Consider the following 24,813-nt stretch of genomic DNA (forward strand, 5'->3'; position numbering starts at 1 on the left):
AGGAGCAGAGGCAAGACAACAAAGTCCTTTATTAGAAAATATATCAAAATCCTAGCCCCCTGAGCCAGGACCAGAGAGGGAGCTACTCCAGCACTGGCAGAAAGTACCCAGGGAGGGGCTTCCTTCACCAAACAACTTCCCAGGAGAAGCCAGATCACTCTTCTCTCCATGGAAGAAGAAGGGGCTTGGGGTCCAGCCCGTCACATAAAATTATGACATCAAGGATTCACAGTCATAAGCCCTGCAGGAGACCCTAGAAAGAGGGACTCCCCAGGTCTAGTGGAGCCCAGCTCCAGTCCAGCAGTGAGGAGAGGCCCCTGCCCCCCCGGTATAGCACTAGAGTTCAGTTCCCCAACATCCCTCTAAGAGCAGTGAGGAGCTGGGGGGTGCGGACAATACAACCCCTCAAATTCAGTTTCATGATTAAGGTGGGCAGGAAGGAGGAGTCAACGTGAACCACGGAGGGCTGTGTGGTTGGCAGTAGGTGGAGGGCCAGGCCTGGCAGGGGGCCGCCGCTGCAGCATCTCTTGACGGAAGGCCTGGGAAGAACCGGGTGGGTAACGGGGACCAGAGGGAGCCCGGGGACCGCGAGGGTCAGTCCCAATGTCTGCTGTGACGTTGGTATAAAGAGGACCCAGCTCTCGAGCCAGCAATCGGTATGTCAGTGAGTTCATCCCATCTTGTGTCCAGGAATTCTGCGTACGGACCAGGAGGTCAAATCTGAGGGTTAGAGGTTGGAGACTAAGACCCAGAAAGGAATGGCCAGGAATTTAGGAAACTTTAGGAGTTTCCTGGCTAGGGGATCAGAACCCTGAGGATCCAGTAACAAATCCCAGGCAGTCCTTCCTTCCTACCTGTGGGGATTTTCCTCGTTGCCCTTATCTCCTCGGTGTTTCACCATCTTATAGTGGCCCACAGATGTGGGGGGCCGAGAGATCTTCATCCCAGCCAGGCGCACCCTATGAGAAAAAGGAGGGAATCTTGGAGGATCCAGAGTGGAAGAAAGCTGCTCACAGGTGAACAAGAAGAGCTAAGGCCAGAAAGGAAGGGATTGCATGTTTCCGTACACAAAGAACAATTATTATTAGGCAAAAAAAAAAGTGCCAAGTACCAAGGAGGGAGGGAGGAAGGGGGAGCCAAACAGAAAGACAGAAATGGCTGAAGAGAATGTGAAAGCTGGATATATCCAATCCCCAGGGCCTGGTGCCAGCACCCTGGGGCCTTTAAACAATTGGCAGGGGTAGGTTTGTGCCTCCTCCCTTTGCTTCCTAAATGGCTCCCAGGAGCTGCCCTTGCAGTCTGGGAAGGACAGGGAGACAGGCCATATTGTCAAAAAGATAAGACAAGACTGGGAGTTGCAGCCCAAAGCAAAGTAATTCTTATTTAGAATAGTGGCTAAGCTCCCCTAACTTTTCTCCCCCTGCCTCCCTGTGTTAAGAAAGGGTGGAACTAGGTACTGAGGACTTTGAAAGAAATAAACCCCAACTCTGACACACACAAGCAAGGAATAAAGATGGCCTGGGAAGGAATTGCAAAACATACATTTAGAATTTGCTGGGTGTTTTACACACATACAGAGGATGAGAATTCACATAGTAATGTCATCCCAGAGGACACAAGGGGGAGGGGAGGCAATTGGTCCAGCATACCAAGCCCAAATACACCAGACATGAAATTGGGTCAGCTGAGGCTGAAGGTCATAATGTGTCTCATGCTAAAATATAGCTGGCATCATGCCAATGGCATAGACATTTTTTTTTTCTTTTTAAATAAAGTGATTCTGGGCTACATGGAATGGAGCCCCTCTCCCCATCCCCATAGGAAGTAGTCTGGATGTAACCCTGGCAGAAGATGGGACTAAACTATCTCTAAGCCCCTTTCCAGCTCTGGGATCCCATGATACTATTTCTTATTGGTCTATCTCCTTTCCTAGGAATATAACTAACCAGATCTAGGAGACTGAAGGATGATAGAATGGGCAGTAGCGTGCAGAGCCTGACCTGGTATACTGAAAAGATTAAGGGAGAGGAATGGACTCAGTGCAGGACCAGGGAACTAAAGTTGGTATTGAAGTCTATGGTAATGGATGGTCTTAGAAGACAAGGTTCCAGGATGGGGTGGGGAGGGAGGTGGTAGCAGGAAGTCTGACCTGGTAGCAATGTCGTCATCCTCACCACCCCAGCCCCAGTATTCATTGGGGAAGCCATTCATCTTCAGGTACTGGTCAGGAGTGAGCGCTGAAACCCCTCCAAAGTACTGGGGGTACGGGAGGCTAGGGAGAGAAAGATCCTTGCATTCCACAAGTCTTCTGGGGAGACATCCCCACCCACAATCCCCCTGGCTCTCCTTTCACTGGATGGTGGGTTTCCCTGCTTCCCAGCACCCTTCCATGCCCTGTACCTGTATCCAAACTTGTTCATGGCAACAGCAACATGGCGGGGTCCCCGAGGGTCACACACATACAGATTGTGGTCATTTTCTGGCAAGAGGTCCACATCATGCAAAAACAGGCAGTCCCACTCTTCATCACGCAGAGCTTCCCGCACCCCTACATTCAGCAGCTTTGCCCTGTTAAATGTTCCATTTCCAGCCTGGAAGATAATGGAGGCAGACCAGACTATGTTTATAGGTAGCATGGAGAAGAGAGGGCTAAAGGATAAAAGTGAAAAGAGGGAAATCAAAGTGGGATGCAGGTCAAAGAAAATGAAGAGAAAACCAAACTACCTTTTTCATTTAGTCATTCAACAAGTTTTTCTTGCATATCAGCGCCTGATATTTACATGCTCCTGTTTAGCATTTAATCCTGACAACCAACAACCATGTGAAACAGATGGCACATTAGTTATCTAATGCTCTCTGCCTCATTTTGGAGGGTTAAGTATCTTGCTATTTGTTACATGTCACACATGTAACAAATGCCAGAACTGGAGTTTTAGCCCAAATGTGTCCAATTCCAAATTTGCACAAGCCACTCAACAAAGGAAAAGTCATGGAAGAATATGACAGTGGAATACCCTAAACAGAATGAGAAGAATGGGACTAACAAGTTTGGAAGAACAGGGCTGGGTGCTTCTTCACATTCAACAGTCTGGCCTTAAAATTATTCTAAGGACCCATCAGTTGAGACTGGAGTGGCATTTGCTTGAAGCTTCCATATAAGAAAGTCAGAGTGAAGTGGGGATTGGGTGTACCTGGTGGATGACATAGATGCCATAAGCAAGCTGCTGGCGCTGTAAGAAGGGGTGCAGGTGGTAGAGCAGCAAGCGCAGGTGGTGCTCCCGGGCACGATGGGGCACAATGATGGCTGTTCGAGAACGTGGCTCACATCCTGCAGGGCGGTATCGGCCCCCTGGTTCGACCCGGGGATTTCTCTCCACAATCTCTGCCAGTGATGGCACTGGGCTAAAGGATACTGACACAGGACCCACTGTTGGAAAGGAATGGCAAGTGCATGAATCAGAGGGGCAAAGAGAAAAGAATGAACACCATGGCCTAGGAATACCTCCAACCCTTGCAGTCTGGTTTTGGGACTCAGTTCCCCCAAGGGCTCAACCAGAAATTTCACAAGTCTTGGGTTCCCTATCATTGGGACAGCTCCAAAAATCCTGGAAGGTTCAGGCTTACCTAGCCTACCTTTTTATTTTAGAGTACCATAATCTCCTCCTGTCTCACAAGGTTGGAAGCTACAGTTGGGGGACAGAGAGAACAGGACTTCCAGCTAACTAAACCAGGGCTCATCTACAAGAAAAACAATTCCTAACCTGGGGCAGGAAAAGTCCATAAATGGGGAGGCAATGAAAAGTTGTGGCCCAATCCAAGAGCCTAGTCTAAATTCCAAATTCAGAGTCTATCTCAACCTCAGCCCACATTCAGGGTACATTATTCTCCTCTTCTAAGTCCCACTCCATGCCTTCCCAAGCCTCCCTGCCCTAATACTTTGTCCTTTCCTTCACCTTCTTTCTCCTGCACTCACCTAAGAGAGGAGATCTTTCTGGACAGTAGGGCAGACCTTGAGGAGCTGGAGGACCCCCTGGGGCAACAGGGGCCCCAGGCAGGTGACTGAGGTTACTGTAGACATCACGGGGATGAGAATAGTCAAATGTCGGCCCCTGATCTCGGCCAAATAGGGCACTGAGGCTTCGGAAGCCCCCCAGTGACAGATACATCATGACAGCCAGCTGGGAGCCCACAAGCAGGGCCAGCGTGCAGGGCCGCTCCAGCAGCCTCCGCAACATCCTGGGGTGAGGTCTGGGAAGGGAGAGAGGGGGGTACTGGGGGTAGGCAGGAAGAGAGCAAGCCAGCAGGGAGCTCAGCAGATAGGGATAAAGGTGATGCCAGGGGTAAAGAAGAAAAACAGGCAGAGAACAAAGTCACAGAAGGGAGCACACAGGTGTACAGTCGCGCAAGGAAGCAAAATAGAACCTAACCACTGGCAGCCCTACCACCTGTCACTTCAGCCCAAGTTTCACTCTCCTCCACCTCCCCCCAAACCACACCTGCCATTTACTCTCAAGTCCCCACCCCCAAGAATGCTTACATCATTCAAGTCCCATGTTCATTTCAGTAGAGTCTCTGGAGAACCCCTCTTCCAATGTTAGAGGAAATGAAACAGACTCACCTAGGTTCAAGCTGTCTTCTTCGGGATCATGGGGGCTCCAGGGGGTCCCGGGGGGACAGAGATGTGAGGCATTATCTAAAATTGGAAATGTCACATAGGACAGAGAAAGCTTCCATCCAGCACTCCAGCAGCGAATCTGGGACCAGCTGGAACAGAAGTGGTAAAGGGTAACTAACTACCTGCACAGGCAGAGATCAAGATGGGGGAAGCCAGTTTCCCAGTAGGGGAAATGAAGGAAAGTGGTTGGAAAGAAAAGAGGAGGAGGAGGAGGAGATGCTAAGTCCCTGGCCTCTCTCCCAGGCTACCCAGGAGTGATAGTGTCAGATTCCTATTTAACCACCCCCCTACCCCCACTCCAACAGGACGAACTTGTTTGAGTGGGGACAGGTCAGCTAATGTAGACATTGTTTTTCTCCCAGATCGAGAACCTGTTCAAGGGGCGAGACAGTCATGTCAGGACCGTGGAGTGGCCTCAAGAGTACCCAGGGCAAAGCAGGAAACAGTCTCCTTCGGTTCCTCACGTGCCTGGGAGCTAGCTCCGCAAGTGCAGGGAGTGTGACCACCTGGGAGCTGCAAGCTAGCAGCTGCGGAGCGCGGCGGGGAGAAGGGTGGGGGTAGCGTCCTCTACCTTTTCCACCTTTCCCCAGTCCTAGAGGGGGTGGGGAGGAGGATTATTGCTGAAGTGAGAAGGGCAGAGAGGGGGCTGGGGCAGAGACGGTCGGGGGTACCTGGGTAGGCTCACCTGGACGGGTGTGGTCCTGGTACGCTGTGCAGGAGGTTAAAACCCAGTTCTTTCGAAGCACGCCCATTCCGTCCCAATCTCTTCTTGCGTTTGCCCTACCTTGCAATATGAGCCCACCCGGCCCCCGTCCCTGCTTCCACCTGGGACCCCGTCACTGCTCAAGCTTGTCTCCAGGCGTTACCCAAAACTTCTCACCCTTCCGACCGCCCGATCCTTTCTTCCGAGCCTCTCTCCCCACCATCCCCAGCCCACATACCTGGTCTTTTGCTGCCCGTCGTCACCGCCACCCCGGCAGCCGGGCAAGCATCACCGTCGCCATCTTGGAAGCGGGCGCGGGGGGCGGGGCCTCGGGCGGAGCCGCCCAGACGGACGGAGCGCAGGGTCCCAGCGCCGCGTGGCCTGGGGACCCGGGCCGTAGCGCCGCCCCGGCCGGCCGGGGTCTGCTGCGGTGTAAGCTGGAGGGACCCTGCCCCTTGGGGAGCGGGCGCGGGGGCTCTTCCCTACCTCGCAGACTGCTAGCGCGATTCCATTTCCCACCTCTCAGATTTGTAAAAGCAGCAGCTCAAGCTCTTCTTTTTCCTCAGGGCCGAGACTTACCAAGAGGCCAGTGGGACAGCTCCTGGGGCGTCCGGTGACCTCACTATCACCCCGGGGTAAGCTGAGCCCCTCTCCCAGCGTGTCAAAGGCGCCCCCTGCAGCCTAGTGCCACTTAGTATCAAAATTGTTTCTCACACAGGCTACAGCGTTGCAGACCGCTCTAGAGCATTTTTGTATTCCCATAGAAATGGTTAGTTAATAAAACAATGAAACATTAAATGTGGAGGGAAAGGCAGCGTCTGCTTTAATGTAAAAATCTGTTTCCCATATATACAATATGTTTATTTTGTGGCTTCCACTATCCTCTGGCATACTGCTTCTTAGAAGCAGATGTTCATGCTGAGGAAACAATAAGAGACTTGAATAACTCACAGAATCTGCCTCAAAAAGCTCATGGTCTTGTGTGCGTGTATTGGGGGAGGGAGAGATGTAAACAATATGGCATGATAAATATGCTAGCCCAAAAATGGTACCTCTCGTTCACACGTGGAGATTCCCGAAAGGCTTTCCAGAAGTGATGGCTAGTGGGGAACCTGAAGGACTTGTCTATGGCATATCCTTCCGCTTTAAAGATTCTGTTTTCATGGGACTTACTTTACAACTCAGTGTGGGTAACTGATCCGTATGCAAATTCTGCCCTGTCTGGTGGAAATTCAGTTAACCTGCTACTCCCCATATTGTGGGGGGAAAATAGTTTTGGCTTCCATTTTCATAATCATTTCTGTATTTCTTTTCTTTTCTTTTTCTTTTTTTTTCCCCTGTGCCAGGACAGCATATATTTAACTGTTCTATTCTTATCTGTCAAATAAATTATTTTATTGAGACAACAGTTAACTTTCAACTTGAATCTAGTTTTTAAGAAAGGATGGATATCTGAGCTGAGAGAACCCAAAGAAGAGACACGGAAGTAACCGCCACTATGGGCCCTGCTCCATCTGCTGGGGCCTTGCTCCTCTGGTGGCACAACACGGCGTGGAGGGGAGCCTGCCATGCTCTCCACTTACTGGGTGACCTTGGCAAGTCATCCGGCCTCTCTGGACCTCAGTTTCCTCCACTATAAAATGGGGGGGGGGAATACCCATCCGTTAGGGTTAAACAAAAATAGTGGTGCAAGAAACTTAGTAAAAGCTCAATAAACAGGGCCGTTATCACTATATTCCTGGGTCAAAGTTTCCCTGGATCCAAATGGCTGTTCAGGCTCCTTGCAAACCAATGACCTCCCCCAATCTTCCTTTCAATCTCTGGATGAGAAGTGGAGGGGGCAGAGAGGAGTGACTAGGGCTGAGAGCAAGAGAGAAAGCCCCTAAAGCAGGAGGAGTGAGGGCAAGGAGAAGAGGGCCCAGGGCAGAACCGGGGTTTTGGCGTGGAGGATTGGGTCCAAGGTGAGGTGTGGTGGGGGTCGAGGGCGGGGGTCCAGGCCCGGGACAGGAGAAGGCCGGGCTGGCACCCGCAGCAGCCACCCACAGTCCAGGCCACGTCGTCCCCCTCATGTCCCCTCAGGCAAAGTGCCTCCTGGCTGCAGAGGGTGGAGGCTGTCAGGTCCCACCCCCGACGTGCCCAGTTACCGGAGCCGTTGGAGCTGATGGTGCAGGTGAACCTCCCGAAGGGGCTGATGACCTGGCAGCCCCTCCACGACTTGATGTTCTCCACCAGCAGAAGCTCCAAACAGCCCATGGCTGCACCCTCGGCGCCTCAGCAGCGTCCTCACACACCAGCAAGAAAAAGCGCCCATTTCTGTATTCCTGATCTGTAAATGTGTCTGTTCTCTAGATTTTCTCTTGTACCAGTTTTAACATCTGCCAGTTCCTTTATGAGGTAAATAAAATCAACATGTGTTCATTTTTATATGGGTATTGACAAAGACTCTCCCCTTAACCAAACTTTAAATAGACTCCTCTGAGCCCTCTTTATGACTAGGTTTTGTCCTTGGGCCCTGTGTGGGGCCGGCCTAGCCAGTTTTAGCCAGGATCCTGCCAAGTCAGTTTAAGGGGAATCCCCATCCCCATCCTTGATATCTGATCATCCTCACCTGCCTTCAGCAACAATCCTGTTAAGTCGGTTTAGCAAGAATCCCCCCCCTTCATGTAATTTTCCATCTATCCACTGACTCCCTCATTCTGCTCATTGGCCATTTTTTCTTTGTTTTTTCTTTTTTTCACCCAAAAGTCACTATGCAAACTGAGTCATTGACTATTAATCCCTACTTGTCCGTGCTGTATTGGAATTTGAGCCCAATCTCTCTGTCTCCCTTTTTGGGATAGACTTTTCACCTATCATAATAGTCCTTAATAAAGTCTTCCTTACTGTTTTAACAAGTGTCAGAATAATTTTTTTCTTTAACAGTAGGAGAGTCATAATTTTACCTTTTCCTGAAAATTATGTTTGAACAGATGAACAGTGTTCCAGGCAGGCGAAACCAGAAGTGCAAAAGTCTGGAAGTGAGGAAGAAATTAGGAGTCTGGGAAATTAAAAATGGTTCAGTAAGGCTAGACAATAGAGTGAAGGGATTGTGGAGATATAAGACTGGAGGGGTAAGCAGATGCCAGATAATGAAAGACTCCATAAACTACATTAAAAGAGTTTGGGTTTTATCCTGAGGGCAAGCGGAAGGCATTAAACTGCTCTAAACAGAGTGCTATGATCAGAACTTTAGGAACTTTACTTTGGTGGAAATGTGGAGCATTAATTGAAGTGGTCAAGGCTGGAGGCAGGGAGACTAGAAGGTTCTGCAGAAATCCAGGAATAGGATGGAGCTCATGCAAAATAAGGTAGTATCAGTGGAACTGGAGGGAAAACAGTATCTTCGTGAACTTTCAGGAGGCAAACAGGACTTGGTGATTGACTGGATGGGCCAAGTCAGGGAGTTAGAGGACTCCAAGATGACTCCTGGATTTCTAATTTGGACCACTGGGTGGTGCCATTTAATGAGAAACAAAGTTTAGGAAGCACATTTGCGCAGAGGGGTGGAAATGACAAACTTTGGACTTGATGAGTTTGAGGCGCCTGTGGAGGCTTAAAAAAAGATAATACTGAGTTTGAATACAATACCAGCATTTAAACCCATTGTCTGTGTGACTGAGCAATACATTCTCTGTGTTTCATCTGTAAATTGAACCCCATCTTAAGGGATTTTGTGATAATTAATGAGAACTGTGGAAAAGTGTCAGCACACAGAAGATAATCAACACATGTGAATTTTGAGCACAAATAGGAGCCAAGTAAAAGCCCTGATTTTCCTTTAAGGAGTTCACTGTGTAGCAGAAAAGATAGACTTATGCAGATAAGCGAAATGCGGTTCTCCTAGAGGACTCTTCCTGTAAGCTTCTGCTCCTCCATGGTGTTTTGTTTGTGTAGAACTGAACTTCACTTTCTACACCCCCTCTATCCTCAAGCTCCTGGATAGAGAACTCCTCAAGTGATCCTCTCACCTCAGCCTCCAGAGTAGCTGGGACTACAGGCACACACCACCACACCCAGCTTCCCTTCTCTATCTGCCATCTTTTGACTACTCCCCTGCATTCATTTCTAAGCTCCCTGTTTCCAAGAACCTTCACTTCCACTCCATATCACCCTGGCCACACCTGCTACATTTCTGAAAACTTAAATTCTAATATGCTGGTTTCCAGCACAACATCCTGTCTTTCCATATTCTGAATAAGTCCTAGGGCCCCTAGTGGCCCAGTCATGACACATAACACAATAAAAGAAAGCCAGTCTGGTAATCCAAAACTAATTTATTTATTTATTTATTTTGAGACAGAGTCTCACTCTCTTACCTGGGCTAAAGTGCCGTGGCATCATCCTAGCTCACAGCAACCTCAAACTCCTGGGCTCAAGTGATCCTCCTGCCTCAGCCTCCCAAGTAGCTGGGACTACAGGTACATGCCACCATGCCTAGCTAATTTTTTCTATATATTTTTAGTTGTCCAGATAATTTCTTTCTATTTTTCTTTTTGTAGAGATGGGGGTCTCACTCTTGCTCAGGTTGGCCTCAAACTCCTGAGCTCAAATGATCTAGCCCGCCTCGGCCTCCCAGAGTGCTAGGATTACAGGCCTGAGCCACCACGCCCAGCCCTCTAAAACTCATTTAAATCTCTACTTAATTTCTCAAGGAAACCTCAGAGGCAGGTGGGAGGGAGAGTGGAGCAGGTGCACATTTTAATGTACAGCCCAAAGTCCTTAAAAATCCTCTTCTCTCTCATTCAATGTTTTCCACCTGGATGATAGCTCCTCTCCAAAACTATCCCTCCCCACCCCTCAACCCACACAGTTTTCCCAGATCTCTCCCCACTCAGCTCTTTACCTTACCATATTACCCTCCAGCTTCAGGTCTGTTCTCTTTATTTCACTTTGGTTTTGCATAACATGGAAGAGCCCTAGAATTGGCCTAGCAAACAGAAATGCTTCCTTCTCCCCAACTGTTCGTGTGGTCCCTGCAGTCTTTCAGCTTACTTCTAGACAGGGAGGCAGACATCTCCTCCAGGAACACTTCTGTGACTGCACATTCTGTGCTAGGTGCCCCTCCTCTATCATGGCACCTATCACACAGGTCTGGAATTTTTGTCCTACCTGACCATTTCAGACATCAGATTGTGAACTCTCTGAGAATACGGACCATGTCTTCCCTTTTATCATTCCCTGAATGCAACCCAGAACTTTTGGCACAAATTCTACAATAGCCCATTTTAGATCTGACCTAGATGGTTCCTTAGTATAATTATTTTCTTATGCTAATGCAGGAGTTTGGGGGCAGGGGGCAGGCAAAGGAAGAGATTCAAGGGAAGGAGAGTCAGCATATATTGATCACTTACTAGAAGCCAGACATAGTGTTAAACATTTACAGTATTATATTGTTAAGTTCTGACAACCTTTCCATAAGGCAGGTAGTATACCCATTTTACAGACAAGGAAACTGAGGTTCACAGAGATCAATTAATTTAAGGTCACATCATTACATGTGTGTAGCAAGGCTTGGATTTGGTTTTACTCCAAAAATCTGTGTCCTTTCCAGATGCTGTGAGAGCATGATTACAACAGTTCACAACCCAATGACTTATTTATTGAACAAATAATTGGGATAAATAGTCAATTCTCAATGACAGAGTAGGCCAATTAATATATTTTACTCTTCAGACCCATTTTCAGGCTAAAATTCTTATATTTTTAGTTCCCTAATGTTTATTTGCACGTACATTATCAAGAGAATGTGACAGTGTATCTCGATGAAGTTGGATGCGTGTGTGTGTATGTCAGTGTGCGTCACTGTTTACGTGGGTTTGTGGGGCCTGTTGCTGGTTGCCCAAAGACTGTGAGGATGCTTAATTCTACTTCCTCCCCTCCCTTTCCTTCCTATGGCTACTTAAGTACTCTGGGTCTGTCCCCATATAAGGTCCTGTCTGGGGAAGTTGTTCAGTACTGTTGCTCCCCCACCTCCCCAGCCCCCCTCCTTCTGAGCATTTTTAGAACTGGTGGTTTCCTCCAGCTGTCATCTGGTTGCTCTTGCTGCCAATGATTTTGGCTTCCCCCCAGCAACAGTCAATGGGGAAGATATTCAATTGGTTCAGAAACATCTTCTTAGCCAATAAAATGTTAATACATTGAAATCCATTTTCTTCCCTCTTCCTCCCCCACCCTAAGCCCTGACCAATAAGATGCTGGCTTTGTCACTTACTGTCAGTCCTCTATTTTAGAAAACAAAATACTGTAATACCATGTGGAGATTAAAGAGGTGGGGCTAGAAATGGAATAGAAGTGTACATGCCCATTCCATAGCACCCTCCAGAAACTCTGGTTCTTCCACCTCCATCATAAAAATAGTGGTTGAACAAATGCCCAGATTTCTTCTCCTCTAACCACAGAAACAGAGAACCTCAGGGCCAGAAAAAGCTTAAAGAAATTAGCCCAATTCAGTTATTGCTTCAGCCTCCTCCCCTACTTCAAACACATACTTACATACCACACTTGCCATCCCATGAAATGGTTGTCCAAATTTTGCTTGAACTTCTCTAGGGACAGGGTGCTCACTCCCTTGTCAGTCACTGCCTCTTCTTTTTCCATCTCTGCATTATTCCCTCTTTCCACTGCCATGACCAGATACTTAAACTGTCTCAGTGACTCTTTCCTGTTATTCCTGTTTCTGCTCCAGCTTGTATATTCACACCCCACCTCAGGACCATGAGGGCAATATCATGTTGGCTCTTACAGGGAGGAATGTGCCCCTCAAATTCCTACCAAGAAATTTGTTGGACTCCTGACTTCAGAATATTAGGTAGAGCCTGCATACAGTCTGGGTCTGGGGGTGATGTGGGAGGTTCACAGAGCCTCCCAGAATGGGGACAATCCCAGAATGGGGCCAGGTCTCACCTGGAATTGAGGGCTGCGATGCGCATCACTTTTTTTTTTTTTTTGAGACAGAGTCTCACTTTGTTGCCCGGGCTAGAGTGCCGTGGCATCAGCCTAGCTCACAGCAACCTCAGACTCCTGCACTCAAGTGATCCTCCTGCTTCAGCCTCCCGAGTAGCTGGGACTACAGGCATGCGCCACCATGCCAAGACTACAGGCATGTGCCAACCATGCCTGGCTAATTTTTTTCTATGTATATTTTTAGATGTCCATATAATTTCTTTCTATTTTTAGTAGAGATGGGGTCTCTCTCTTGCTCAGGCTGGTCTCGAACTCCTGAGCTCAAAGGATCCACCTGCCTCAGTCTCCCAGAGTGCTAGGATTATAGATGTGAGCCACCGTGCCCGGCCTGCATCACTTCTTTTTATGGGGCAAGCTCTCTGTGTGCCCCTTTCACTCTAGCTCCCACCCAATCACAGAAGTGGCCCCCCCTAAGGTTACTCCCACTCTCAGAAAAACGTCTTTATGCCAGTGAGAACTCTACTTAGTGAGTAAAGGGCCTACTCTTAAAATAACACACATAAAAGTGATTTACAAAGTGTGACTCGCCATTAGCGTTACAGAAAGGTGAGAAGAGCTATTGTGATTTCCTGCTACCCTGCCCAGCCCAAGACTCACCTTCCTTAAGCCTCATAGCCCATTAAGTGGGGCTCAGTCTCTGCACAGTTCATTGGCACCTTATCTTACAATGGGATAGTTCCTTGTATGGTCCCATTGTTTGTCTTGTGGAGGTATAGTACACCACCTCCCCTACCCACAATGCAGTGTGAACTCCTTTAGGACAAGGTCATACTGTTAGGTTTGTTCCAGGTGGACAATTACCTTAACTCAGCCAAGCTAGAGCGCTCTGCCTACACTCCAGGATCAGAGACAAGTTAGAGAGGGACCCCTCCATGGCCCGGGACTTCTCCCAGCCACCTCGTCAGAGACAAGGGAGGTACATGGCTCAAGGGGACATAATCAACCCAGGAGACTGGTTCCTCTCAATTTAGTCAAAGATCCATGGAAACCCTACCAGTGACCCATGGACTCAGAGGAAGGCAGGATTCGGGAGTTAGTCCAGGACGAGCTGCCACTGCCTACTGCTTCCCGAGTTGCAAGTCTTGCCTGCTAGAGACCTAGAGGTCGTGTCCACCTGGTGTGTCCTCCTGGATTTCGGCACCAAATGTTAGGTCCGGAGCCAAGAGAGAGAGGGACACACACACACACACACACACACACACACACACACACACAAAGCCTCATGTGTAGCAAAATGCTGTTTATTTTGGGCATCTGGGTGCAGATGGGTGGAGGCCAAAGAGCATCCACACTGAGGGAGGAAAAAGCCCTGGGTTTTTTAGTGGGGAGTGAGTACCTGGGCCAGAACAGCCTCTGCAATAAAAATTTATTTTCAAACAACCAATTTCTGGAACCCCTGGGTCAGTCTTATCCTGTAGCGATAAGAGAGGGGAGTAGTTTCATCCTCATCAGGAGGATAGGAATGCCAGCCTCTGCAGCTCTCTGTTAGATTTTACAACCTCTGGGGACTCTCCAGACCACTGCAGCTATTGATTCACAAGCCTCAGTTTTCCATTAGCTGCATTCTGTCCCATACATACTTTTCAAGTTCCCACCTAGAACAAACCTAACACATATATTGTTTATGTTTTTACCTGGCATCTACTTCTCACACTCTGCTCATTGTACCATGAGCTCATAGTATTTAAGGTTCATAAACATATTGGTGGTCCAATTTTGCTAACTAGATAAAATGTGTGAAGATTACTCTGCCCTTGTCCCATTCTCCTGTTTCAACCTTCTTCAGCCTGGTTGGTAGGAGGACCAGAAGAAAGGCCAGTGGGCCAGGCACAGTAGTGGGAGCCACATTTACCAGAGAGAAGAGAGTGTGGGTGGCCCTTTTCTCATTGCTGCATAGGGAGCAGGCACTGTGCTGGGTGGTATAAAGCACAGGGTGCTGTGTAAGGCACTGCCTGGTACAGAACTCGAGTAGAAAAGCCCAGCTCCAGTGAGCACAGCACACTTACCCACCACAATCCTCATGGCCGGCCTCAACCCCATAATCCCAGCTCCATATCCCAAGCAATGTCTAGCAGCCAGCTTGGGCCTGCTATGGCAGAGTCAAGTGTCTTTGGCTCCCCATTCTCCCCTCTTGTACCCCCACCTCAGGGTCTTCCTTACCTACAGTTCCTCTCTTACTCCATAACCAGCCCTTTCCCCAATCCCTAGCAGTCCTACTTTTGCCATTCAAAACTCCAAATTCTTGCTGGGGCTCCCTGCCATCCCTGTTCCCTCCCTGACACACACGAGACACCCAAGTTCTTTCTCAAGCAAAGTCGCCTTGCTCAGAAGGAAGAGCAGAGCTGTCTGCACACCCTACCTCTCTTCAAGTATTCTGCCACCACTGAACACCTGCCCCCACCGAACACCTGCCCCCACCCCAGGTCCTTCTCTGTGTTATTCTTTCTGCCTTCCTGCCTATTCCCTACCAAACCATGTCCCGTTCCTTTTATGAAATTCCACTTTAACCTCACATCCTCAAAGAAGTTGGCTGGGTTTACAATGGATGATTCAGGAGACCTTGTCCCAGTTACTCAGTTGTAAGGGGAACCTGTCACGTGGCTATCGCCTTTACTATTCTGAAAATATTTTAACATTTGTTGGCAGAACAACTCTGTGGAAACAGGGATCATTAGTTCCATTCCACATATAAGCAATCCAAGGCTCAGCACCAGTGGCTTACCCAACATCACCCAGCTAATGAGATGCTGAACACCAGCTCAAGTTCAGACCATTGGCTCCCACTTCGGTGCTCTTTCTACTGTAACAGTTCCCCGTGCCACTCAACTAGCACTCTTACAACTAAGTCTGCGTTCATGTTGATGTATGTTATTCTTGCTCTTGTTATTTTTGTGCCTTCATGTTCTTGCCAATTGTACTTGTAGCCAAGTGTTTATTTATTTATTAATTTTAGAGACAGGGTCTCACTGTGTCACCTAGGCTGGAGTGCCGTGGCTAGTCACAGCTGCAATCATAGCTCACTGAAGCCTTTTTTTTTTTCTGTCCCCAGATACATCACTGAAGGCTTGGGCACCTGAGCTCAAGAGATCATCCCGCCTCAGCCTCCCAAGTAACTAGGACTATGGGTGTGTGCCACCACACCCAGAGCCAAGAGTTTATTGTGTCTCCTTCATGTGATTAGGATCCACCAGAAGTGAGAGACAGAATCGTCCTTTCTCTGATAGTCCCTTGGATTCCAGGATAGGGTTCTGCCAACTAAAGGAATGGAACCTGGGGGTAAGGGGAGGCACCATTGACCTGGATCTTTGACACTTGCGAGTGCATTGCAGACCCTAAGGAGGATGGATGCAGACAGAATGATAATAATAAGTAACAGCAGCTGCCATTTGTTGAGAGCTTACTAAGTGCTGGGCATTATGCTAGTTCTTTATTTACATTATTTAATCCTCACAACAAACTTCTAAGGGAGGTATTATTATTGGCAAATGAGAAAACTAATGCTTAGAGATGTGGAGCCAGGATGCAACCCACATCTGTCTGACCCCAAAAGGAGCACATAAATAGCAGAATTCAATTTATATTTTAAAAATATGATAATCCCTCACTCCCTGAAGGTCCATCCTACCCTTGACTTTTGTTTCCCTAGAAAATAAAATTCAGGAAGAGGAAAGCCAGGGCCGGTTGCACCTCATACATAAGCACACACACATTTTCTCACACACAAATGCACACAGATCACTTATGCCTGACACCACCACCCTGGATTTCCTAGCCAGGGGAGGGCTATAAGGGGTGGGGGTCATGTTTCCCAGGACCTTAGTCCTTGTTCCCTTCCCTGGTGCTAAACAAAAGTGAATAAATACTAAATAAATACAACTGGGGCCTGGGCCCACTCTGTTTTCCCCCTCCCTCCTGTGACCTGCAGGGCAGAGGGGGCAGTTTAGATAGGACACTGTCTCTCAGCCCTTCCATCTACCAACCCATCACTGCCTCCCAGGGCAGAAAACCGGGGCAGGGCCAGCCTGCTCATTAGGGCAGAGAGGAGGGGCAGGTATCGTGCCCACAACCCCTCCCCACTGTGTCTTAGTGTGAGGCAGCTGCAGAAGCTCCTCTTTCTCCCAGCTAAGTCCAAGGCCCCGGTGCCCAGAAAGGGCAGCCGGGATGGTGAGGTTATTTCCTGCCTGTCCAGGGGCGCCGCTGGAGGATCTCCAGAATCTGTGCCCTTCGGTGCAGCCAGTCCTGGGGAGTGGGGCGTGGTGTTGAAGGGGTTGGCCGGGGCACGAAGAAGCTGTACCGGAGGCGTGCATTCTGGGGGTTGCCAGCCACCAGGACTTGAAGAGTCAAAGGCTGGACTAGCGGCCCATGGCCTGATAGTGTCTCAGAGGCTGCAGTGGCCCCACTGTAGCGCAAGCTGACTGCCCCAGGCAGGACCACGTCTGTGGGGGAGGGCATCAGTGTGTATTCACCATTGAGGGCATAGGAGCCATCTGGAAGCTTCAGGGCCAGGTAGATGCTCCGGGGGCCAAGGGGCCCCTGCTGCCGGATGAGAATGTGGGTGGCCCCCGCAGGGATAGTGACCACATTGTTGTATCCATACCTGTGTGGAAGGAGTAGACAGGGAGCTCAGTGTATCCTGAATCCCCTCAGCCCTCCGAGCTGTGTTTGTCTGTCTGTCTGCATACGTGTATGCAGAGGGTTGTCTCCCCAAACCTATGTGAGCTGTTCAGTTTAGATCAGAGCTACACGCAAACGAGTCCTCCTCTCTCTTATCGCTGAACATTTACACCCGCTGCCCTCTTACTGAGGTGCCCTTCTAAGCCCCACCCCCACGGTGTCTACCCAATTCCTGCTCTCCCTCCAAGACTCAGCGCAGGGGTCACCCCTGAGGAAGTCTCCCCTGATGCCCATAACGGCATGCACAGCAAGCTGGGTGGGTGCCTGGTGAACATATGGGAAACTGCACTGTAACTGCCTACTCGTCTGTCTCCCCACTAGACTGTAAGCTCTTCGAGAGTGGAAGCAGTGCTGAGGGCACCTCTGTATCCCCAGAACCCAGCATAGTGTCCAGGAAGGTAGAAGGAGGAAATACATGGTGAAAGAACCTGAATTTTCTGAAGGAGCCTGACTGCTTGCTGCAGCCAGAGCCATCCCCACCGCACACCATGCACTTGTCAAACTTCTTTTTGGAGCCAATGATGCGGTCACAGCCTGCATGGATGCAGCGGCCCTGGACACAGACTGAGGAGCTGTCTGGGGAACAGGGGGTCCCATCCACCACCTGAGGAGAAGAGAAGGAACAATGCAAAGCATTCTTCCTAAGAGGGCTTGGTAAGTCAAACAAGACACCTGTCCCACCAGAAAGGGATGTCAGGAAAGCTGGATGAGGTAGGGGATGTAGAGATGGTGTGCAGAGTGAGCTCTGGCTGGCCACCATATGGGGTGATAATCATAATGACAATAATAATTATAAAAGCCATCATTTTCAGAGCACTGCCTATGAATCAGGCTGTACACTAAGTGCTTTATAAACGTGAACATAAATTTCACAACCACTATTTGAGGTTTCTAGGGATGGAACACTAAGGTTTAGATAGATTAAGGAACTTGCCCTAAAGGGTACACAGATGGCAAGCAGAAGAGCCGAGATGGGAACTGCAGGTCTGAGTCCTAACACCAAACCCTAAACCTGAGGATACTGTCCCTGGATGGACGCTAGAGGGCAGCCAACCTGTAGGAATTTTCCTCAGGTAAAGGGTGAAGGGAGCAAAATGATGCCAGAGCTTGTTTTTCCTTTCTTCAGCCTTCAACCCACTATCCTATCACACAGAGGAAGTGTGGGGACGTCAGTCATCCCTGGGAGGTCTGTCCTTTGAGGGACTGGTTGTCCCCTTGGACCAAATGAGGCCACCACTGTAATTTGACAGAGGAGCTCATGGAAAGGGTGGATCAAGGACTGACCCCTAAGGTCACACACTTCTCACCAAATGCAGCACTCGAAGATTGGAGAAAGAGGAAAAGAAATAGAGGGAAATGGGCCACTCTAGAGCAGCCTATTGACCACTTATCCAGAGTCTGGGGCTTGTTTACTCAATACCCATGGACAGATAAGTCTGAGTAGCCCCCTGGGCTGGCCTGGCTTGGCTGTGGAAATGACAGCAGTGGTGCTTTTTGGAGGATCTTTGCCATCAGAAAGCAGAGGGACTGCTGGGGATTGTGTGAGCATGGATAGGTGTCCTGGCCCTCACCCGTGGCTCCAGCACGTAGTAGTAGCCCAGTGCCCGGGCCTGGCAGGTAAGTTTGCACTGGTCCCGGGGGGCCACACCTGTGTAGCGAGGGACCCAGTCCATGGGCCCTGGGAAGCTCTTGAAGAGGTCAGTGCGGTGGTTGTAGGCAGCACACTGCTCCTCACGGAAGGACAGCGCTGTAGGGGTAAAATGCACAGTCAGAGCCCCTCTCTCCTCACGTTGTCCACAAACCCCTCCACCTAGCCCCCTCAGAACTCTAGAAAGAACTGTTCTCCCCTACAGATTGCCAGGGACAGTTCCCAAAGGGTAGAGTCACTTTCCCCAACAGCTGGGGCAATCAACGCCTTCTTGGTCCTGCACTCAAGGGATAGTCCTTCCTGCTCTACCATCTCTTCCCAAGGGCTCCCATCCTTCCCCTCACCTGAGCCAGTTGGGCAGCCCTCAGTGTTACAGGAGCGGAAGCGGGTGCGGCGGCCCTCACAGTACTTGCCACCATTTCGGGGGATGGGCCTTGTGCAGTCCCGGGAGGAGAATTGGACACCACCCCCACAGGTCCGAGAGCAGTCGCCCCATGGTCCCCAGGGACCCCAGCCACCAGCCTGTGGAATCTGCAGAGGAACAGAAGAGTGGGATGAGTGCACTCTCTGCAGGGCTTAATACCACTCCCCACACCTTAGGCCTTTTATGCCACATCTGCCCTGAGATCTCACATTGAAGTCTTGGAGCTGGTCCATGTGGAGGCAGCGGCCACCCATGCAAGCCTGTGCAGGCCCACAGGGAGTGCCATCGGCCCAGGGTGAGTGCTTGGTCTGGCACATGGCATGGCCATTGAGGTGGCCAGAGCACCAGAGGGCAGCACAGGGCGGTGGCAGCTGTGGACAATGGCGTGAGTCAGGCCCAAAGGTCAGCTGGCACTGGCGGTCAGCATCATAGTCCTTGCCAGGGAAAGTCACAGGCAGATGCAGGGGAGCCTCTGGCTTGTCTAAGAGACAGTGCCCTGGAAAGGAAGTTGGGGCACAAAGTCAGCAAGGGGCTGAAGAGAGCATTCAGGATTGCCAGCTGAAAGCTTAGGCTCCCTGGGGCCTGACGGATCCTAGAAAATCCTAAGGCTCTAAGAGGCTTTAAATGGCAGCTACAATTTATTGGATGCTTATTATGTGATGAGCATTGCCTAAATGCTTGACCAGCACATCTCATTTAATCATGGCAAACATCTATGAGGTGGTTACCATATTATACCTATTTGATATATCAGCTACAAACACAGTGGGCTCAGGTAACTTATAATCACACATCTCTGTACACCTAAAGAACAGAATCAGCACAGGAACCCAAAGCACCAAGTGCTCTTGCCTATTCTAACCAACTACAGCATGCTTGAGTCTGCTTCTCATCAACATCTCTGCACAGTGGAAGTCATCCTGCTGTTCTCGCTCACCTCATCAAGTGACAAGGTAGTCACCTCCTTCACAGCCAGCCCGTTCCAGTGGTGGACAGTTCTGGCCCTTAGAAGGTCAGTTCTATGGAGCCAACATTTGCCTCCCGTAGCTATGCTAGTATATTTATTCTGAGAGGAAATGGGGACCACACAGGGACAGCAGCATTTCTCACTCCATCCCACGCTGCAGGGGCAGCACACCTGGGGAGGTAAACTGGCCCATATGAAATGCAGCAGAAGTGAGAGTACAGTGGGGGCAGGGAATGAGTCCCACACAGGGAAAGGTGAGTCCCATCTGCTTACCATAGCCATTGTCCAGGAAGTCAGTGATGAAGCGGGCACTGCAGGGGGACCAGGGCTCCTCAGGATCCACGTGAGCCATTACAGGAGCCATGACATGGCAGGAGGTGCTCCCAGGCCCATTCAAACTGACACATGGCTTAGAGTTGTCATGGAGCATGTTGAAGACATGGCCTGTGAGAGCAGAGGCCTGGCTAGAGTCCAGTGGTCCCATCCCTGTGCCCTCAGGGGGCTCCCTTATAAATGTGGTTGCAGCTGTGGATGGTCCAGATCCATTCTCCATCCCACCCTGCCCCCAAACCCCTTAATGGTGCTTTGGGGCTCCCCAGTATGTAGCCCCCATTGCTCTGTCCCTTCGCCTCCCAAAATACACTCAGGGCCCCTTCCCAACCCTGAACCCACACATTCCCTCACTGACTCCCCCTCCAAACACACACACACACACACACACACAAGTTCACAGTATGTTTCCACACACTCATATTTAATAGGAAAATCTAAATGTTTGTCTATACCCAGAGCAGAGAAGGATAATGGTCCTGTAGCTAGGCCTAGGGAGGAGGAAGAAACACTTTGGGGCCCCCATTAACACCCTGGTGACCTCACTATCCCCTCCCCTTATCCCTGATTCCTCTCTCATCTACCCCTGGTACCCCATAGCCCCACTGCCACTGTACCCAGTTCATGAGCAGCAGTGAAGGCCGACTGGAGCCCATCATCCTCCACGATAGCACAGCTTCGAGCCGGGTCACACACGGTGCCCACATCAGCCATACCCAGAGTGTCACAAGTGGAGACTCCACACAGGTCCTATGGAGAGGGATCATAGAAGATGCACAGGGAGCCAAGACACCTGGGTCCATTGGGATGAGATCCAGATTAGTGGGGACCTGGGCACTGAGTACCCAGCACTGTCAGGGCCCAGATAGCCATGCAAGGCAATGTGGCTAGGGCCAGGCACCATGTCACACAACTTCAAGGGCACCACTTACATCACAATCTATGTAGTGGAGCTTCTTGGAATTGTGCAGCACATGGCCTGTGGTGTTGATTGGGGCCTCACCTGACGGGTAAACAGAATGGCGGTGTCAAAGTGGTCAGGGTCCGAGTCCTCAGGGGTATTAAGGCCCCGCTGCCAGGCACAGAAGCTGCGCAGGGTCTGGGCAGCACTGGGCCCCACTTGGGGCCCCTCCTCGCCTGACCCCAGGATCACTAGCCGAGTCACCACCAAGCTGACAGGGTTGCGGATGCTTGGGTGCTTGAAGGCCTTGGCTGCTGCTGCCATAACTGTCAGCAGGTAGTGCTTCAGCCCTGCCCCATGAAACGCTGCCATCTTGTCATCTGCCACCACCAGGGTCTCCACGAATCTACTCAGTGAAGCAAAGCGCTGGAGAGAAAAAGGGAGAGGAGAATCCTGAAATAGCCTTCCAGAACTGTGGGTCACTTCTCCCCTCCCTCACTTCCTGGGTCTGGAACTCAGCAGATTCAGCTGGGCCCCACATACCCCATGGGATTCCTCCCTCCAACCCTGAATCCCAGGGCTTCTGTGGTGACTCTGAGGAATCAGCGTTGGTTCTGAGAAGGGGGGGAGAAGCGGACTCCATGTCCCAGGGCTGCCTGGGCCCTAGAGGTGAAAGAAGCCAGAACTGCCTTTGGGAAGAGCTTTGGGGTTCCCCAGGCCTGAGTGTGGCTGGGGCCTGTGGGAGTAAGGCTAGAGGGCTGGGCTGCTACGTGTCTGCCCTGTGTGGTTGGAGGAACAATTCAGTCAGCAGCTAGGGCCAGGGCCAGAGCTCAGCGTGGCGGGTGTGGAGGGAGCGTCTGGTCTGTATTAAAGCTCAAGAGGGAGGAGGGAGGAAGGAAGGGAAAAGGGGGAGAGACCAGGAGTGGGAGGGAGGAAAGGATGGAGCCTCAGGCAGCCATGCAGTCAGTCCGCAGTGTGGGAAAGGGATTGACCAGAAGGAGGTAGGACATGCCTTTCCTCCCTTGCCCACTCCTGCCCTAGTTTGCAGTTTGCCAGAGCAATTGTAAAGGCAGCATCAGAAGCCAGAGGCCAATTCCTTGGGCCTCAAACCTCACTCCTTTTGCTGAGGGTGGGAGTGAAAATCAAATTTGTGGCAGAGAAAAGAGCCAAGGCAAAGGGGGCTGTTAGGAGAGCTTTACTGCTGGGGACTGTGCCAGTAGAGGATGCCATGGCCAGGCAGGGGCGGAGTGGGAACGGGGAGCAGTCATTCCCAGCCAAAAGTCTCTGGCCCACCTCTGAGAACTCTCAGTGCGGATCAGTGGATCAGCGGTCTGGCTAGGAGAAGGGCATGAGCAGGGAGAGACCAGAGCCTTCCCAAGAAAGGAGGCTAGTGGAGAGACGAAAGGCAGGCAGAAGGGAGGGAAGCAGAATGGCCAGAAGTGGAAGTGGGTGGAGAGAGGGTGAATAGGGGTCAGTAGGACAGACATGGCGGGAGGACGCTGCAGGACACAGACTCCAGGGCTTCCTACCTTGGCTCTTCGGAGACTGGGGCTGGGGCTCCCAGGAGCCTTGACGTTGCACATGGGACCCTGGCCGCTTGCAGGACTCTTCCGGCGTAGGATGTGAGCCCCAGGTCCCCCAGCAGAGTTAGGAGTGCCCCCCTCCAGGGGCTGGAGGTGGAGTTCGGCCCCTCGATACTGCAACACCCCTAACAGGGCTCCCCCGTCCCAGTGCAGAGATGCCACCGACTCCGGATCTCCATTGATGGTGCCAGTCAGGTAGGTGCCTGGCTCTGCCCCACCCAGCAGCTCAGGCGCCCAGCCCAGGTACTGCACTGTCAGCCCCTCCACCTGCACTCCGGAGTCCTGCTCCAACTCTAGTAGCAGAGTCTCCCCAAAGGCCGGCAAGCGGTACAACAGCCTGGCAGGGGCGCCTGAGCCAGGCAAGACGCTGCTGTTAAGCTTCTCTGGAAACACGATCTCCTCCTCCCGGGGGAGGGGGCTGGCCGGCCAGGCTGAGGGCAGGAGGGAGGCCAGCAGCAGCAGGAGCAGTCGAACCAGCCTGGAGAGGGGCACAATGGGGAGCAGCAGGCGGGGCTGGACTCCCCACAGCCAGCGCCCCGCCAAGCCCCTCCTGCGATGCAAGCCTGTCTGGGACATGGCACTGGAGCTACAGCTGGAAGGGACTGAGGCCATCTGGGGCACCAAGTCCTCCACACACCCTAGCTTTGGAAAGTTCCTCTCTGTAGCCTGGGGGCTCGGACTCATGCCAAGGTCAGAGGCAGAGTTTTCAGAGGGGCTGGGGACCTTCAGAGGAGATGGAAAAAACTTTGCCCTCAGGCTTAGGAGAGGTGCCCAAGGGTCTGGCTCCTCCAAACTCTCCTCCTGTGCCCTCCTTTCCTGGATCTTTGTCTCTGTCTGTATCTTCCGCAGCTTCTCTGCCTCTCCCTCTGTACAACTCTGTCTTGGCTCCTTCTGTGCCTGTCCTGTCTCTGCCTTCTTCCACTGAGCCTTTGTCTCTGTCTCTTTCCTCCTCTGTCTGTCTTGTGTCTATGTGTCTGCGGGTCTCCCAGTGGGTTCTCCTCAGCCTCTCTCAGTGCCAGCTCTTTTAAGCAAGCATCCCAAGCCTCTGCGATTGGCTGCTCTCTAAGCCATTCAGCCAGAGCTCTGTCAGTAGGACTCAGATGGGTGTATCATTGCTTCCCAAAATCCTAGTTTTTGTTTTCCTTTAAAAAAAAAGTGGGACTTGCCCAGGGGAGGGGAATCTCTAGCAGCCGGATGGATTATAGGCACTGGGCCAGCGATGACATAGCCTTTTCCCAAACCCCACAATCAGCCCTCAGCTCTCTCTTTCCCTTTTTGGTGGGACAAAGCCCCAGGAGAGGCAGGGAGTCAGGGAAAGGGCCTGGCTAACACGCACAGACAGGATCATGTTCCTAGGAGAATTCCTGCTCTTACAGTCTACCCTGGCATGCCCTCCCCTTTGTCAAGGCTCCCTCATGCTGCCCTTTGGCCCTAAAGTCTGGTTTCCAGGGTTGAGGGGATTGAGTGAGCTCCCTGCAGAAAGAGGTGGGGAACAGGTAAGGAAACATCAAGAGGGAAGAACAAAGAAAGAAGGTAGATGGACTTGGCTCAGGATGGAACTAAGCTGGAGAGAACAGAGGAGGCAGAGAGATGGAGGAGGCAAGGAGGCAATGATCAGGGATTTTACTGCCCAAAGGTAGGATGATTCTGCTTAGAATGAACATATGAAGGAGGCAGATAACAAGGCAGGAGGGGTTAATGACTTTTCCTTTTATAGAAAGAGGATCCAGGCTGGCACCTCCTCTTCTCCCAGGGCCCTTTCTCTCCCTCAGGCTCCCCTTTCCTGAGTTACCACTACCCACCCCCTCCAAAGTCCGCAACAGCCATTCCGCCTCCATTTTCCCCCAGGGTTCCCCCTCCCCACTTCCTGACTCCCCATTTATCTGGCCCAGCTCCCAGTAGCTTC

The 24,813-nt window shown here is 50.9% G+C and overlaps 2 protein-coding genes and 1 long non-coding RNA gene across 11 annotated transcripts; 1 reads left to right on the forward strand and 2 right to left on the reverse strand.

The window, feature by feature from the left end:
• Positions 1-11: 11 nt before the first annotated feature.
• On the reverse strand, positions 12-5,705 carry B4GALT3 (beta-1,4-galactosyltransferase 3). 8 transcript variants are annotated; one of them, XM_045547161.1, is made up of 8 exons: positions 5,047-5,700; positions 4,619-4,693; positions 3,974-4,248; positions 3,192-3,427; positions 2,401-2,591; positions 2,150-2,272; positions 855-959; positions 12-720 (listed from the first exon to the last, which is right to left on the reverse strand). In XM_045547161.1, the coding sequence occupies exons 3-8, from the start codon at positions 4,233-4,235 to the stop codon at positions 447-449; spliced, it is 1,191 nt and encodes a 396-aa protein (XP_045403117.1). In that variant the 5' UTR covers positions 4,236-4,248; positions 4,619-4,693; positions 5,047-5,700; the 3' UTR covers positions 12-446. The 8 variants fall into 8 exon arrangements, with proteins under 8 accessions (XP_045403117.1, XP_045403119.1, XP_045403120.1 ...); XM_045547163.1 differs by having other exon boundaries at positions 3,974-4,271; positions 4,619-4,764; XM_045547164.1 differs by having other exon boundaries at positions 3,974-5,267; positions 5,361-5,384; positions 5,617-5,647.
• On the forward strand, positions 5,550-8,269 carry LOC123635218. Of its 2 annotated transcripts, XR_006734079.1 has the most exons (3): positions 5,550-5,810; positions 5,945-6,013; positions 6,097-8,269. It is a non-coding gene; the product is annotated as an uncharacterized LOC123635218 (long non-coding RNA). The 2 variants fall into 2 exon arrangements; XR_006734078.1 differs by having other exon boundaries at positions 5,945-8,269.
• A 5,336-nt stretch (positions 8,270-13,605) lies between these two features.
• ADAMTS4 (ADAM metallopeptidase with thrombospondin type 1 motif 4) lies at positions 13,606-24,008 on the reverse strand. Its single transcript, XM_045547170.1, has 9 exons — positions 22,854-24,008; positions 21,427-21,750; positions 21,041-21,173; positions 20,367-20,537; positions 19,336-19,622; positions 19,047-19,233; positions 18,626-18,801; positions 17,483-17,658; positions 13,606-16,977 (listed from the first exon to the last, which is right to left on the reverse strand). Exons 1-9 carry the CDS (start codon positions 23,589-23,591, stop codon positions 16,551-16,553), a joined length of 2,619 nt encoding a protein of 872 aa, XP_045403126.1. The 5' UTR covers positions 23,592-24,008; the 3' UTR covers positions 13,606-16,550.
• Between the last annotated feature and the right edge of the window lie 805 nt (positions 24,009-24,813).

The sequence above is a fragment of the Lemur catta genome, chromosome 3, assembly GCF_020740605.2.
Source record: "Lemur catta isolate mLemCat1 chromosome 3, mLemCat1.pri, whole genome shotgun sequence".
Taxonomy (NCBI): Eukaryota; Metazoa; Chordata; class Mammalia; order Primates; family Lemuridae; genus Lemur; species Lemur catta.